The sequence below is a fragment of the Pundamilia nyererei genome, unplaced genomic scaffold (assembly GCF_000239375.1).
Source record: "Pundamilia nyererei isolate P.nyererei 1_Seehausen unplaced genomic scaffold, PunNye1.0 scaffold00369, whole genome shotgun sequence".
Lineage (NCBI taxonomy): Eukaryota > Metazoa > Chordata > Actinopteri > Cichliformes > Cichlidae > Pundamilia > Pundamilia nyererei.
In genome coordinates, this window is record NW_005187770.1 from 387,141 (window position 1) to 399,447 (window position 12,307).

The 12,307-nt window shown below is 41.1% G+C and overlaps 1 protein-coding gene across 1 annotated transcript; it reads right to left on the bottom strand.

Annotated features, from left to right (window-relative positions):
* Positions 1–2,016: 2,016 nt before the first annotated feature.
* Positions 2,017–11,985, bottom strand: LOC102200547 (RING finger protein 150-like). The gene is made up of 5 exons (XM_013915816.1): positions 11,729–11,985; positions 11,275–11,429; positions 9,053–9,149; positions 6,801–7,056; positions 2,017–5,863 (listed from the first exon to the last, which is right to left on the bottom strand). Exons 1-5 carry the CDS (start codon positions 11,954–11,956, stop codon positions 5,745–5,747), a joined length of 855 nt encoding a protein of 284 aa, XP_013771270.1. The 5' UTR covers positions 11,957–11,985; the 3' UTR covers positions 2,017–5,744.
* Between the last annotated feature and the right edge of the window lie 322 nt (positions 11,986–12,307).

The following is a 12,307-nucleotide window of genomic DNA, read 5'->3' on the forward strand; positions in this document are numbered from 1 at the left end:
TAAAAATAGTTAACTGGATTATGTGTTTTGTAAACAATACTATTCACTTGAAAAGCAGGAAACAAACCAAACCAGTAAAATGAAGGAAAATAAAAATTATATGGTACTAACTCTTTGTATTAGAGATACTAATGTTGGCTATTGTCCTTGTTCAGACTTGAAAACCACCAACGGGCCATCTAAATAATAACACCTTATTGCATGCATTAAACCAACTATAACATCTGGATGCACAGATCAACATTAGAAGGTGAGGGGTTTCGTCTGTTTGGCGAATGCATGGTTTGGTTTGGGTTTTGTTTAGTATATAACTGAAACAAAAACCTGGGGAAATTCTGTCCTGAAAAAATAAAAAGAAGGTTAGGGACTTGGAACAAAAAGTCACAAAATCTAAAAGAGCAGATAACAAAAAAGGCAAAAACAGAAGCAGGAAACATGGAAAGACACAAAACAGAAGTGAGGTAAAGTTGAAGAAGAAGGAGAAGACTTTTGTAAAGAAGCCAAACAAATGCAACGCGAGAAGGGGGGGGGGGAAACAAAAAAAACAAAAACTGGGCAACCAATCAAACCACAGCGTACAAGAAAAATACCTAAACAAAAGAGCCAATCGGACGTCATTACTGGCAGTGACACAACAGTCCCCCCTTTGACTTTTTGAAAAACTCCTTTTCCCCCCGTCAGTCTTCTAAAGGACCTCAACTTCCCCGTGTTATACGTATAATTACTGCCAATCACAAGGTTTGTATCGTGGAATCACAGCCTCTAATCTCATTTATGATTGGTAGTCTTCACCATTTCACATCAATGTGCAACATTCTCATAGTTAGATGATTACCTCTAAATTAAACCTTTGTGATCACAAAAAGCAAGTTTATTGAGATTACTTTGTTTCTTTTGTATTCTCAAATAATTACATGAAGCTGATTACAAAAATGTATTATTAATTAAAACGTAGGTCCAAAACGAGAGTTGCAATTTTCTGTCCATGTCTTCAACAGCAGGAAATGTCAAAGCTCCAGAAGTTTTCGGGTTTTGTTCCCTGTCTGATGATGAATCAAGTCATCATTTTTAATTAGGAAATAATCTTTATTAAAGCATTCATATTAAATTTAATGTGAGCAAGAAAACTTAATTTTCCCAAATATTTCTTAATTTGAAATAATGTATTAATGGGAAATGAAAGGTGGGCATCATTTAAAATACTTTTTGACTCTAGTGATAATGCAAAATTTAAAAAAATGTAAAGCACTGCATGCACAGTTATTTTTATTTTTTTATCTATTAATCTAAAAAAATATTCTCCTTCCTATGAAAAGGCCGAGCCGCTGTCGAGAGCATGCCAAAGTAACCCGTGGTGATATCACCCGAATTTTATAAAAAAGTGGCCGATCTGACGTCGAAACAGGGGATCAGAAGTACATGATGATGCCAAAAGACAAAGTCTGTTTTTCTTCTCAACACCTAAAAGCAGAAATCCTGCTTTTATTTATTTATTTAATAAAAGTTCAGTTTTCTGTGACCTAAAATGCCATTTACATAAAATGAATAGATATTTCTCTAAACATTTGGGTACATGACGGCAGGGCCTTTAAGAGGCTATTAATATGGTGCTGCCAGAAATTCTGCTGCTGCTCTTCCATCCTTAAAAATCTAAATTTTGGATGTTTTAAAACAGCTCATGGTGCTTTAAAGTTATTTCATTACAACTAACACCCATAAAAGATATTAAAAAAAACAAAAACAAACCAACCTATACTGTATCTATTGAAAATGAAAAGCTCCAGTGGACCACGTTCATTCTGGACCATCTTGAGTCTTTCCTCACAGCCCCTTATGAAGCCTGAGGTCTATCCTCCATTATATGTTCTGTGGGCGAACATTACGCCACAGCAGCATTAGTCTCTACTACAAAAAGAAAAGAGAAGCTGATTCAAAGTAGGCTCGAGTTCAGCTCACTTCCACTGTATGGCAGCAGTCACACAGGAAGAGGACGAAAGTGCAAATATTGATACGCAGTTCAAGCTTATAACACAAAGCAACTTTAATTAAAACATCACTCACTGAAAACAGGCCAGGAGGACAAGGCATACAAATCAATCGTCTTCATGTGTTATCAGCCCTCGACCGTTCTAGAGTCAGTCAGCCAGTGTTAACAGGATACTTGGTGACTGGTGGATCTTAGTGTGGACTAATTCTCAGGTTTGAAGCTGAACCATGAAGACACAGGAAAGGTGAAGTCTTGGAAGCAAAGTCGGAGAATTTCACAACATAAATTCGGTTTCATTGAGAATCTGAGAGAAAAAGAAGCCACTGGGAGGACTGAAGACCGCAACACACAACCACTGTGTCTTTGATTCCTGCAAATTTGTACCAGCTTGAATGTCCAAATATCAGTCTGCTCATCAGAAAACTCCAAATTACATTTGCTTTTAATTAGTTTTAAAGTACAAGTAAACAGTAAACACACCACTTAAATTTAGCCTTGTTAGGAGAATATTTTATTTTTTCATTGCACAACATTTATATTTATTATGTCTTCTTATTTGAGCATTGGAAGTTCTCATAAGATCCAGTTTGCCTGGTGGACCAGTATAGCGCTGGTTTTCCAGTCTGCCCTTTGGTCTCATTTCTCTCATTTTTCATCAGGTTACAGCAAAGAGGAGAAAAAAACAAAACCCAAAAACCTTTTACAGAGAAGCATAATAACAACAGTTTAGGCTCATAGCATCAAGGTCCTTTGCAAACTATGTGTATGTACAATTATACAAATAATCATTAATAATCGGTCAATGCTCAATCACATTGAGAATCATCCAGGCAACAGGTAGACTCGGGAGAGTGGGAAGGAAATCAGTCTTTTTTACAAAAATAAATGTCTCCTCTGGTATCAAAATAGACGACAATCTTTCATCTTTCTCATTTTCGGGAACCTTGTGGAGCCACCGACACCACAATGCGACCGCAGCCCTACACAGTCTGCGTACCAATTTGACAAACTGACAGTGATGCCACGTGGCAAAGTGGACTTGTGTTATATACTTATTTACATGTTCGGCTTCGAGCTGACGAACACATCCTGATGAAACGCGTTTCCACAAATCTGTCTCTAAAGCTCTAAAAGGATTTCTCTATCCCAGGTACTTTAATTCACAGGAGGTGGTGATAATTTCTTGATCTGTGGAAGTAGTAATAGCATCTAACCTCTACTGTGTGGTGTGTTGACTGCAGATTTGAAAGCGCTTCTTAGGTTTCCTAAGGTTCAGAGAGAGGATCCCTGACTAGCAAGTAAAGGACCCAATCCTTGATTGTCAGGGTTAAAGGTAAATGTGTCTTTAAAAAAAAAAAAAAAAGGCAGCATGAGGCCATGGTAACAGACACGTGTGGTCAGGCAGACGGACAGACGGCTGGACAGTCAAACAAAACAAGGCAACGCTATAGACAGGGTTCCTACGTGGCATTTGGATGTATGACTGCCACAGAGAGTTTGCTTAGCTAAGGTTAAGGTGACGGAAGAAGGACAAGGGAAGTGTTCACTGTGTACCTTAAAGGGTGGGCAGACTTTGATATCTTGTTCCCAATTAAAATCAGTTCTACATTAATTGCACAAATGATCAGTGCAAAAATTGCAACAAAACGTAGGAATCTCCAACATCCGAGTTCGTCAGAGGCCACAAACCACAACAGACCGGCCGCGTGCTGTGTTCCACCTGAAGCTGAAAATCTCAAGTTCACACCTCAGTTAGACCACCTCAGGGAAGTCGGAGATTGCAAATCCACTGTTTGTGGCCAAATAACTCTACCTTGCTAGGGAACAAAATAAGCCTGTCATTCAGACGACTACAGCGCGGTCAACTCTAAGCTTGGATCCCAACTCGAACATCTGATGTTAAAGTAACATAGCACAGCAACTGCAAGCGTTGGAGTTTTTAAACTTCCCTCTCGTGCACTTTGGTGATAGAAATTTTCCAAATGGCGTATGTGGAAAAAAACTGGCACTGACTATGGACTCGACAGCCATCTTTATTGCACTTTTATTTTGTGATTATGGGTTTGAAGAAGAAATCTCAAAACTGTCACATTTTCATCCCATTTTCTGAAATTGTTTTCAGCTTCTAAGGTCTGACTGGATCCCTCTTAATTAATTTATTGCAATTTTCTGCATAACTCGTATCAAGAAAATGGAATTTGACATGTGGACAAAAATACAGTCTGAACTAAACTGACTCCTCTTCATTCTTTCTGTCCACTTTATCAGAACAGACCAGAGCTGACATGTGCACACATTGATTGTTTTGCTGAGAATAAAAGTTGCATGTGTAGGCCATGCAGATGGTTCAAACGGTTATCTCGGGTTAACACAACAAAGGATCGACAGAAATGTTTCTGCTCAGCATTGGAAGCGTTTTAAATATTTCGAAAGATGATTGATACATTATGACGGGATGTCTATCGACCCGATTACCCAAGGTGCAGGATTTATTGCCTCCATATGCACTTCTTGTACAGAAAGGCCAGACCATATCAATCCTCTAATTTTCTGTGGAGCCCTGTAATCTACAAACAAATAAAAAAAAATGGGAAAAAGTGGTTTAAATGTCATCGCTCTTGCAGGCAAACATAGGAACCCTGTTTGGAAACCCAACTGTGGACAGAAAGCAACCAAACTAAATACTGTCAGAGTATTGTTAAGATAACAAAGCCTAGAATAACACAGACAGGGAAAAAGAGGGGGGCGATTAAAAGGAAACAATACTGTGTGTAATTGCTGTTCAAACTGCAGTCAAACTGTGGTAGTAATTATTTCAGGACAAAGCTACCTCTTTACATAAACTACAGACTAAAGAAAACCACTGCTCAGAGTAGCTTGTGTCCTTTCAAAGTAAATGTCCACCTTTGCAAAATGTAAATCATCCACCACAGATACTCACACACACACATCAGGGAACAGGCTCTGCCTGGCCTTTTGGCAGGCAAATTAAAATAAGCTTATTTAACAGAGTTTTCCAATAATGCGAACCTGGAGAGGAAGCGAGCAGTCCATCATGATTGGTTTTTGCTGTTGTGCTTCCCTATTCGGGAAAACCAGGTAAAAGAGAATATTCCAGGAGATCCAGAGAAAAGTTACAGAACAAAAGCTTAATCTATATTCACGGACTGCATACAGAAATACAGCCTACTGCTTCTTGGAAGTCCTCAAAGTCAGGAGACAAAAAAAACAGTCTTGAAATGAAGGACTCGATCTATACTGCGGAAGCTTGTCAGGGTCAATGAAAGGTTTGTAAGGATAACAAGATGCAAGTCTGACTGAGGCAGAACTGGATTTAACCAAGACATCTGTAGACTGAGTTGCACTGGAGAAAAATCCTGGTTAACTCGAGAACCAAGGAAAGGACTGAGGTGAACACACTGGAAAAGGCCCACTTAGTTTCAATACGTCTGGTCCAGACAAGTTGGTTTGGCGAAATCATGTATCACATATCCATGTAGAAGAGCCAAGAAGAACCCTGGTGCTGGATCTGGGTTTTAGCATCCACTTGGAACCAGAGAAAACCAGAACCAGATCCCAGGCCTAGCTCAGGTTTTGCTCAGTCGAATGCGGTCAGGTTTGGTTCAGATATTTTTTTCTTTTTCATCATTTTGTTTTTGTTTTTTTAAATATAACAGTCAGGTCTGTTATTTATCTAATCTGAACCTGATTAGAGCCTGGTTTGGGCCGATTCTGGTTAGGTTCTGCTGTGCTGCTCTCAGGACTTGTCCACCAACTGAGGTTGCTCCAAGGACACTTCCTCGTCTGACAGACCCGTTTCCACAGCGATGACAAATGATGCCACTGAGGCGCTGCTCGCCATTGGCTGAAGCTCACCTGAAAGAGAGAAAAAGAGGGCTATTCCTGAGTTTCTGGAGACGTAACTTTTGTTTTTAATTCAGATTACAGAGAGGGTTCGCTCTTTTCAGTTTCACGGTTGTCTGAAAGTCTTGTGTGAAACTCCTTCCAATAATAACGATAAAGAAGTTCAATTCAAACTTGGCCAGGTGAAGCCAGCTGTTCTAGTCTACAATAACAATGCAAAGACATTTGAGAGCAATCTAATCTCGGTTTTGCTAAACAGAACCTAGAATTAAGACTGTGTTAATGTCTGTGGCTCAGGACTTCAGGCAGGTCATCTAATTGGCAGGTTGGTGGTTTGAGCCCTGCTCCAGTCTGGATGCTAAAGTATCCTTGGGCAAGACACTGAAAACCAAGTTGCCCCTGATGTGTTCATTGGAGTATGAATGTTAGAAAGCACTTAGAAGTAGAAAAAACTGCTTACATAACTGTAAGTGTGAGTAGGTGAGTGTTGTGTATAGACTGCTTTGAGTGCTCAAGTAGAGCAGAATAGTGCTATATAAGAACCAGTCGAAAGAATGTTAGAAAGGATGACATTAAGGCATGACACAGACATGGCAGTAATACTTCCAGGACAAGACAAGAGAACGTTTTTCTACAGAGAAATGAAAACATCCCCAAACTTCTGCCAAAAGTGTCACATTAGCTTTATGTTTCTATAATAGTTTGTAGCATGGTTGGTATGGGGACCTTTCATTCAATAAAATTAAGCTAAAATTGTATTTCTGCTTCCTCTTTTGCAGTCACTTAAACTTCCTCATTATGAAATAAAGAGGAAGTTTAATGTGATCAGGGTAAAGATGCATCACATAGTCAGTGTGACTGCAGTAGCCATGACTGAAGCGAGTTATGGGGCACAGACACCACTGGGTGTCAGTGTACGAGCACTTATCAGATGGAGTGTGAGAGTCACCTGTGTGGGTGTCCGTGGTGGTGGTCACAGGGCTGTCCCTCAGGGTGTCAGGGTCCTGGTAGTCCTGTGGGAGCCCGACCCGCCGCACGCCGGGGTCCAGCACAACAGAGGAGCCGCCCTCGCTCAGCGTGCCGTCGCTGGACGCCCCGGACACCACAGCTTCTAGGGCCAGAACCCCAACGCCGCCCACCCCACTTACACGGCCCAGGTCCAGGTCGTAGTCCAGAGGCAGGTCGTCCAGACAGTCTGCGTTCAGCTGTAGCAGAGCGACATGAAAGAACACCAGTGTGATTGTCCCGCTCCAGGAGCCGACTGACATCGTGTCATTCTACCTACGATACAGTGAGGGTCTAACTAATCAACATGTGTGACAGCCATTTTTAAAAGTTTCTTTGATCTATGTCAGACTTCACACCTTAGTTCTGAGACACAAGCTAACCTGTACTTCTAAGCTTAAAAACGTTTTAGCTCTGAACACTGAGGGTCACAGTCTGAATGACTGAGTTTTGTTACAAACAGAAAAAATACTTTTTTACTGGAAAATGATAAAAGCAATTTTTACTGAACAAATTCAACCTAAATGTTAAACGCAATACAAAACAGATGTCTAATGTAGTAAACAGTTCCAGTACCAATTACATAACTGTCAGTATTTAACATTTTCTACTAGGCTTCTACTCATTTTTGTTGCTTTAATGGCCGGTCCAACATCGGGCCATGGTGTGTTTTTAACAACAAACTGTCAGACAAATCCACTGATACAAGTTAACGTGATTTTCTTGGCAGATGTAAGTCAGTGGGGTGACCTTTGGTTGAGATGTCCGTTTGTACTTTTACTGTGTGTTTTTCTGTTGTTGCGGTGGTGGACTAAAGCTTCTTCATTTTGAGAAATACGCCTCAATAATAGTTAGAAAATACAAAAGAAACACTACACAAATAATAGTTAAAAACACCAGTCTGAAGGGAAATATGATAAACGGCATCAACAGGTTGGGTAGTGGAATCGGCAATCAGTCATTAAAACTGAGACGGGGACGTGTCCATGAAGGGTGCTGAGCTAAGTGGATCTTTGAGACCGAGGAGCTGCCCAGAGCCCGGTGTAAGATAAACGAGGATTATTTGGAGTGAATCATTCAAAGCTACTCCAGTATTTTTTTTAAAGAAGGAGAAGAAAGAAAGAGCCTGTCATTTGCATGAAGTATTTTCCTCTCTTTGATGATGACCTTGCTTTTACCCTTAAAGTCGACTTTTGACAACTGACAATATCTAAATAAAGACGTGGTCTAATGGTTTGATGACCATTAGAAAAGGCTCTGGGTTTCTCCAGGGGTAGCTCCATAGGCAGAGACCACCCTCACTAACCCTTGATGCAAACCTAGTCATTTTGTTTCTAAGCAGACCTGAAGCATGGCAGAAACCCCTCGGTTCAGAGAAGAGCTTCAAAACATTTACACAACCTTAAAAGAAATAATTCTAGTAAAGCTATTAAAGGATCATTTCAATCGCAGTCATCGAATACAGGATTGTATGTTTTCTCCCTTCAGTTTTTGAACAAAGGAACACTTTCTGTTTTGCAACTGTTTCTTGCAGCTTGAGGAATTTCCCAACTTCTGGTCTACAGTGGATATTATCTGACGAGTGTCTCAAAGAATTGCAAGTCGCTGTCTTTCTTTAGAAGTGAGAACGTTGAAACAGACTCAGAAAACATTCATTTAATGAATTATGCATTTCCAAAACTGATGATGAACACTTTCATGGAAAACACCTCACATTCTGGTGTGCGCAGACAGACAGTGGGTTACGTCTCTGTCGGTAAGACGGCTGTAAAAACTGAGCATGATTCAGACGTCTGGCTTAGATTAAATTAACAGTTTGGAGTTTTGTGACGTGATCCCTTCTTAAGGACAAAACTCACTAAAAAGTTCATTTCCTTCTTTGCAATTTTCACACTCTGAAAAGTGGGTAGGACTGCGGCCTTCATTCTGCCCCCCGAGCCCAATGTTTGACACCTGTGTCTTATCTTCAGCTACCATTACAGATCAGAGGATGCATGACTTGGGGCTGCTATGACAGATCAGCGACAATATATGAAAAGATCCAGGAAGGATATTATCATCACCTGTTATTTAAGCAGCCGTAAACACGTCATAACATTCGTGTACAGTCCTAAACTATAAAATCACTTCCTTTCAGGGCTGCATATCCTGCTCTGTGCTCACTCTAGGAAATATAAAACCCAGTTTCACACTCACAGCGATGCCCAGAGCTTTCAGGATGTTCATCTTGCACATGGGACATGTGCGGTGGTCCAGCAGCCACGGATCTACGCAGCTCTTATGAAACAAATGTCTGCAAAGAAGAAAAACAATAAAATATGGTGAAATCAGTCGTTCTACTGTGGATCTGAAAACATTAGAAAAATGCTGTAAGGAAAGACAAACATCACACCTGCTTTCACTTAGCGCCGGCACACAAGAATCTGCGCAAACATGCTTTATGAAACTTGGTTGGTAATCTCATACAGTGCGCCGCACAGCCAGAGTGTTGTGAGGTCAAAACAAATAGTCATTGTAGTCACAACCAAAAATACATTTCCTCTGATCACAAGAAAACAATCTGCCCTGAGCTCAACTCAGCAGCTTCCATCGGCACAAAGTGGTTTTGTGATCACATGAAAACAAGACTGGCAACAATGTAATAAAAAGGTCGACTCTGCCCGCAACGATCACGGCTTCCATTCAACAAGTTCGGCTGAACAACAAACACTCGACAGGGCGTTTTCTGGCTGGTATTTGAACAGTTTACCAGTGATGGTCATCATTGTCTTTAAATATTTGGATGCTTGTTGTTCTTCTCTCAGTTGTCCCTCATTTTCACAAAGAAAGATAAAATTCTACATGCCAGGGTTCAGCACAGACAACAGCCTGATGCTCAAGTTAAAGCCCACCTTGGTCAGTGACGGGGTTTCCATCAGAGTCCACAACAGCTTTACTTGTGAAGCAACTAAAGGAGGCTGAACCCGCAATAATTAATTTTATTTATATTTTTAAAGTATTTTCACATTAGAATCAATCACATGAGGATACTGTAGGTTAACAGACTGTTTAGTGACCCTCATAACATAAAACAGGTATTCTTCTTTGTACAAGGACTGTAAAATGCATTTAGCAGTACATGTCGCCGACTGTTGCAGATTGCTGATTTGGCTGCAAACATCCAGCAACTACTCATCGAGTGATAGTGAAAAAGTCAGAAGTGCAATACAAAAAGGGATAAGATGCCAGTGGCCTTCAAAGTAAAAGCTGACCCTTTTAAAAGTGTTGGTTTTAACAGTAAGGCACAACTTTTACCTTGAAGTCCAAGTTTTTCCAGTTTCATTACAGCTCAAATAGTGAAATGCAGAGTGTTTGTAGACAAGGACACTACAGACGACTGTGGCAACCTGCTTGTGATTAAAGCATTCAAAAGCAGAGTTTTGGTGCAACAGAATTCATCTGAATATCACCAGAAATCCCTCTTTCCTCTTGTCACCGTAGGTTGTCAGCTGGTTGCTAACCAGCCTAAGGGCTAAAGTGTAGCCCCGCAGGCTCAGCTGTTGTCAAGAAAAAAGGTTAATATCACAACAAAGACTGATGCAGTCACAGTTTCTGGTGGGACTGTGTAGTCTGACACACAAGCAGAAAAAACAGTCAGTGAGCCGCAGTGGAGCCAACATGTTTTTCCTGTAGTCGACAGCAGCAGCACAAACCAGTAAACATGAAGAAAGGCCTTGTTTCATCTATCCAAGCCCACTATGTGTTGCAGAAACAGCCCAACTGAAGTGAGAAGAAGTTAAAACCACAGCTGTCTTATTTAGTTTCCATTACTATTAAACGTCTTCTAATCATTGTCCTCCTCTTTCTAGCACTGACACCTGCAGCACTATATTTATTTCAAAGCACTAAGTAATTACTTTGTAATTATTTCACTGATATAGATTATTCACATCACTGCTAGTTAAAACATGGTATATTCTTATAGACAGCGCAACCCACCAGCAAATAAAGCATTAAAAATCAGCTGTTTTCAGTAACCCAAACACACCATCCCTGTCTAACAGTCGTGTCAGCTCTGAGTCATTTCCCTGCACAGACTAACACTGAGCTGATAACCTGCGACAGCTACAGCGTGAAGACGTCAGGAGACTCTCTGAGGTCTTTTTCAGTCTCGATGACTGTTTGTTCTGTGGCAGCTAAGCTCCTGCAGGTTACAGTGGCCTCACGAACACCAACTGACTCAAAAACACCGTGAAAATACTAAATTAGCTAAAGAGCCCCCACCAAAAAGAAAAAAAAGAATAATTGGCACTGTATAGAAGATACTATCCTGAAGGTCTTCATTCAAACGCAGCACTCAGTCCTCAAACATAATACGATCCCCATCCTTCAGTCCTTACTTCCACATTTGCGTGAGGTGTTTCTGAGGCTGTGGTTACCTGCAGGGCAGGATGCGGACCACGTCGTTGGCCTTATAGCCCTCGATGCAGACGGCGCAGTTGTCAAAGTCGGGCTCGGTCTCCTGGTCGCCCTTCCTGATGGTGCGAAGCTGCAGCTTACTGATGGCCTTCTTCGCTGCGTCACCAAGACGCCGCTGGAGAGACACAGTGAGTCTTTACTTTGAGCTTGTAAAATGTGATTCATGTTTTACAAGCTGAAAACAGAACACTTTCCAATAATGGGCTCGTTATTCAGCAGAGATGAACTACATTACTGACGACACATTTTCAAAGTTTCAAAGTGCTAAAAATGTAAGTATTTACTCTTATACTGTAAAAGATAAACCTCTTCTTCTGAACCACCTCATTAACATAGGCTCTAGTTATATGATGCTGTTCCTTCTGTCTTCATAAACTAAGCAGAACAGCAGGAGACGCAGACCCGTGTTCGCACCTGGTTCCGGTCCCGCGCGTTGGCGTATCTGAACCTCTGGATGTAGTAGAAGACGAGCCAGGCAAGGGAGATGATCATCAGCACGATGAAGGAGATCGATACGAACACCACCGACGTCCTGCTCACGTACTTCTGCAGGTTCCTCGTCCCGATGGTGATCGTCATGGTGACCGTCACATTTCGTTCCAACAGCGATACGATCTCGCGGCCTTTTGGCTCCGGGATCATGATGGCGACGACCTCGCTCGCACCTGAAGATGAGGACAGGTGAGAAGCACTAAGTCAGTGACAAATATAAAAGCATTCAAGTATTTAAATTTTACTCCTTGGGTCGATGAACCTGCAATGAAACTTTAACGCCCTTTAGTAGAGCTGGGCCATATCATACCGCTCACGGTAATGCTGGTATAATGTTAGGCAACGATAAAAGGAAATAACGCGATTGAGTAAAACGCACATGCGCAGTGCCTTTGTTTTCATACGCACATGGCGGAAAAAGTATGACAGCAATGGAAAATGAGAAGGACGAAAGTGGACTGTTGAATGAAACGGATGAACCAGAACTGGTTTGTAAAAATG

Coding starts and splice junctions, on each gene's coding strand:
- LOC102200547 (XM_013915816.1), bottom strand. CDS start 11,956: ATGATCCCGGAGCCAAAAGGCCGCGAGATCGTATCGCTGTTGGAACGA. Junction 9,150..11,274: donor GTCCGCATCCTGCCCTGCAG/GTAACCACAGCC, acceptor TCTTCTTTGCAG/ACATTTGTTTCATAAGAGCT. Junction 5,864..6,800: donor CACCACGGACACCCACACAG/GTGACTCTCACA, acceptor TCTCTCTTTCAG/GTGAGCTTCAGCCAATGGCG.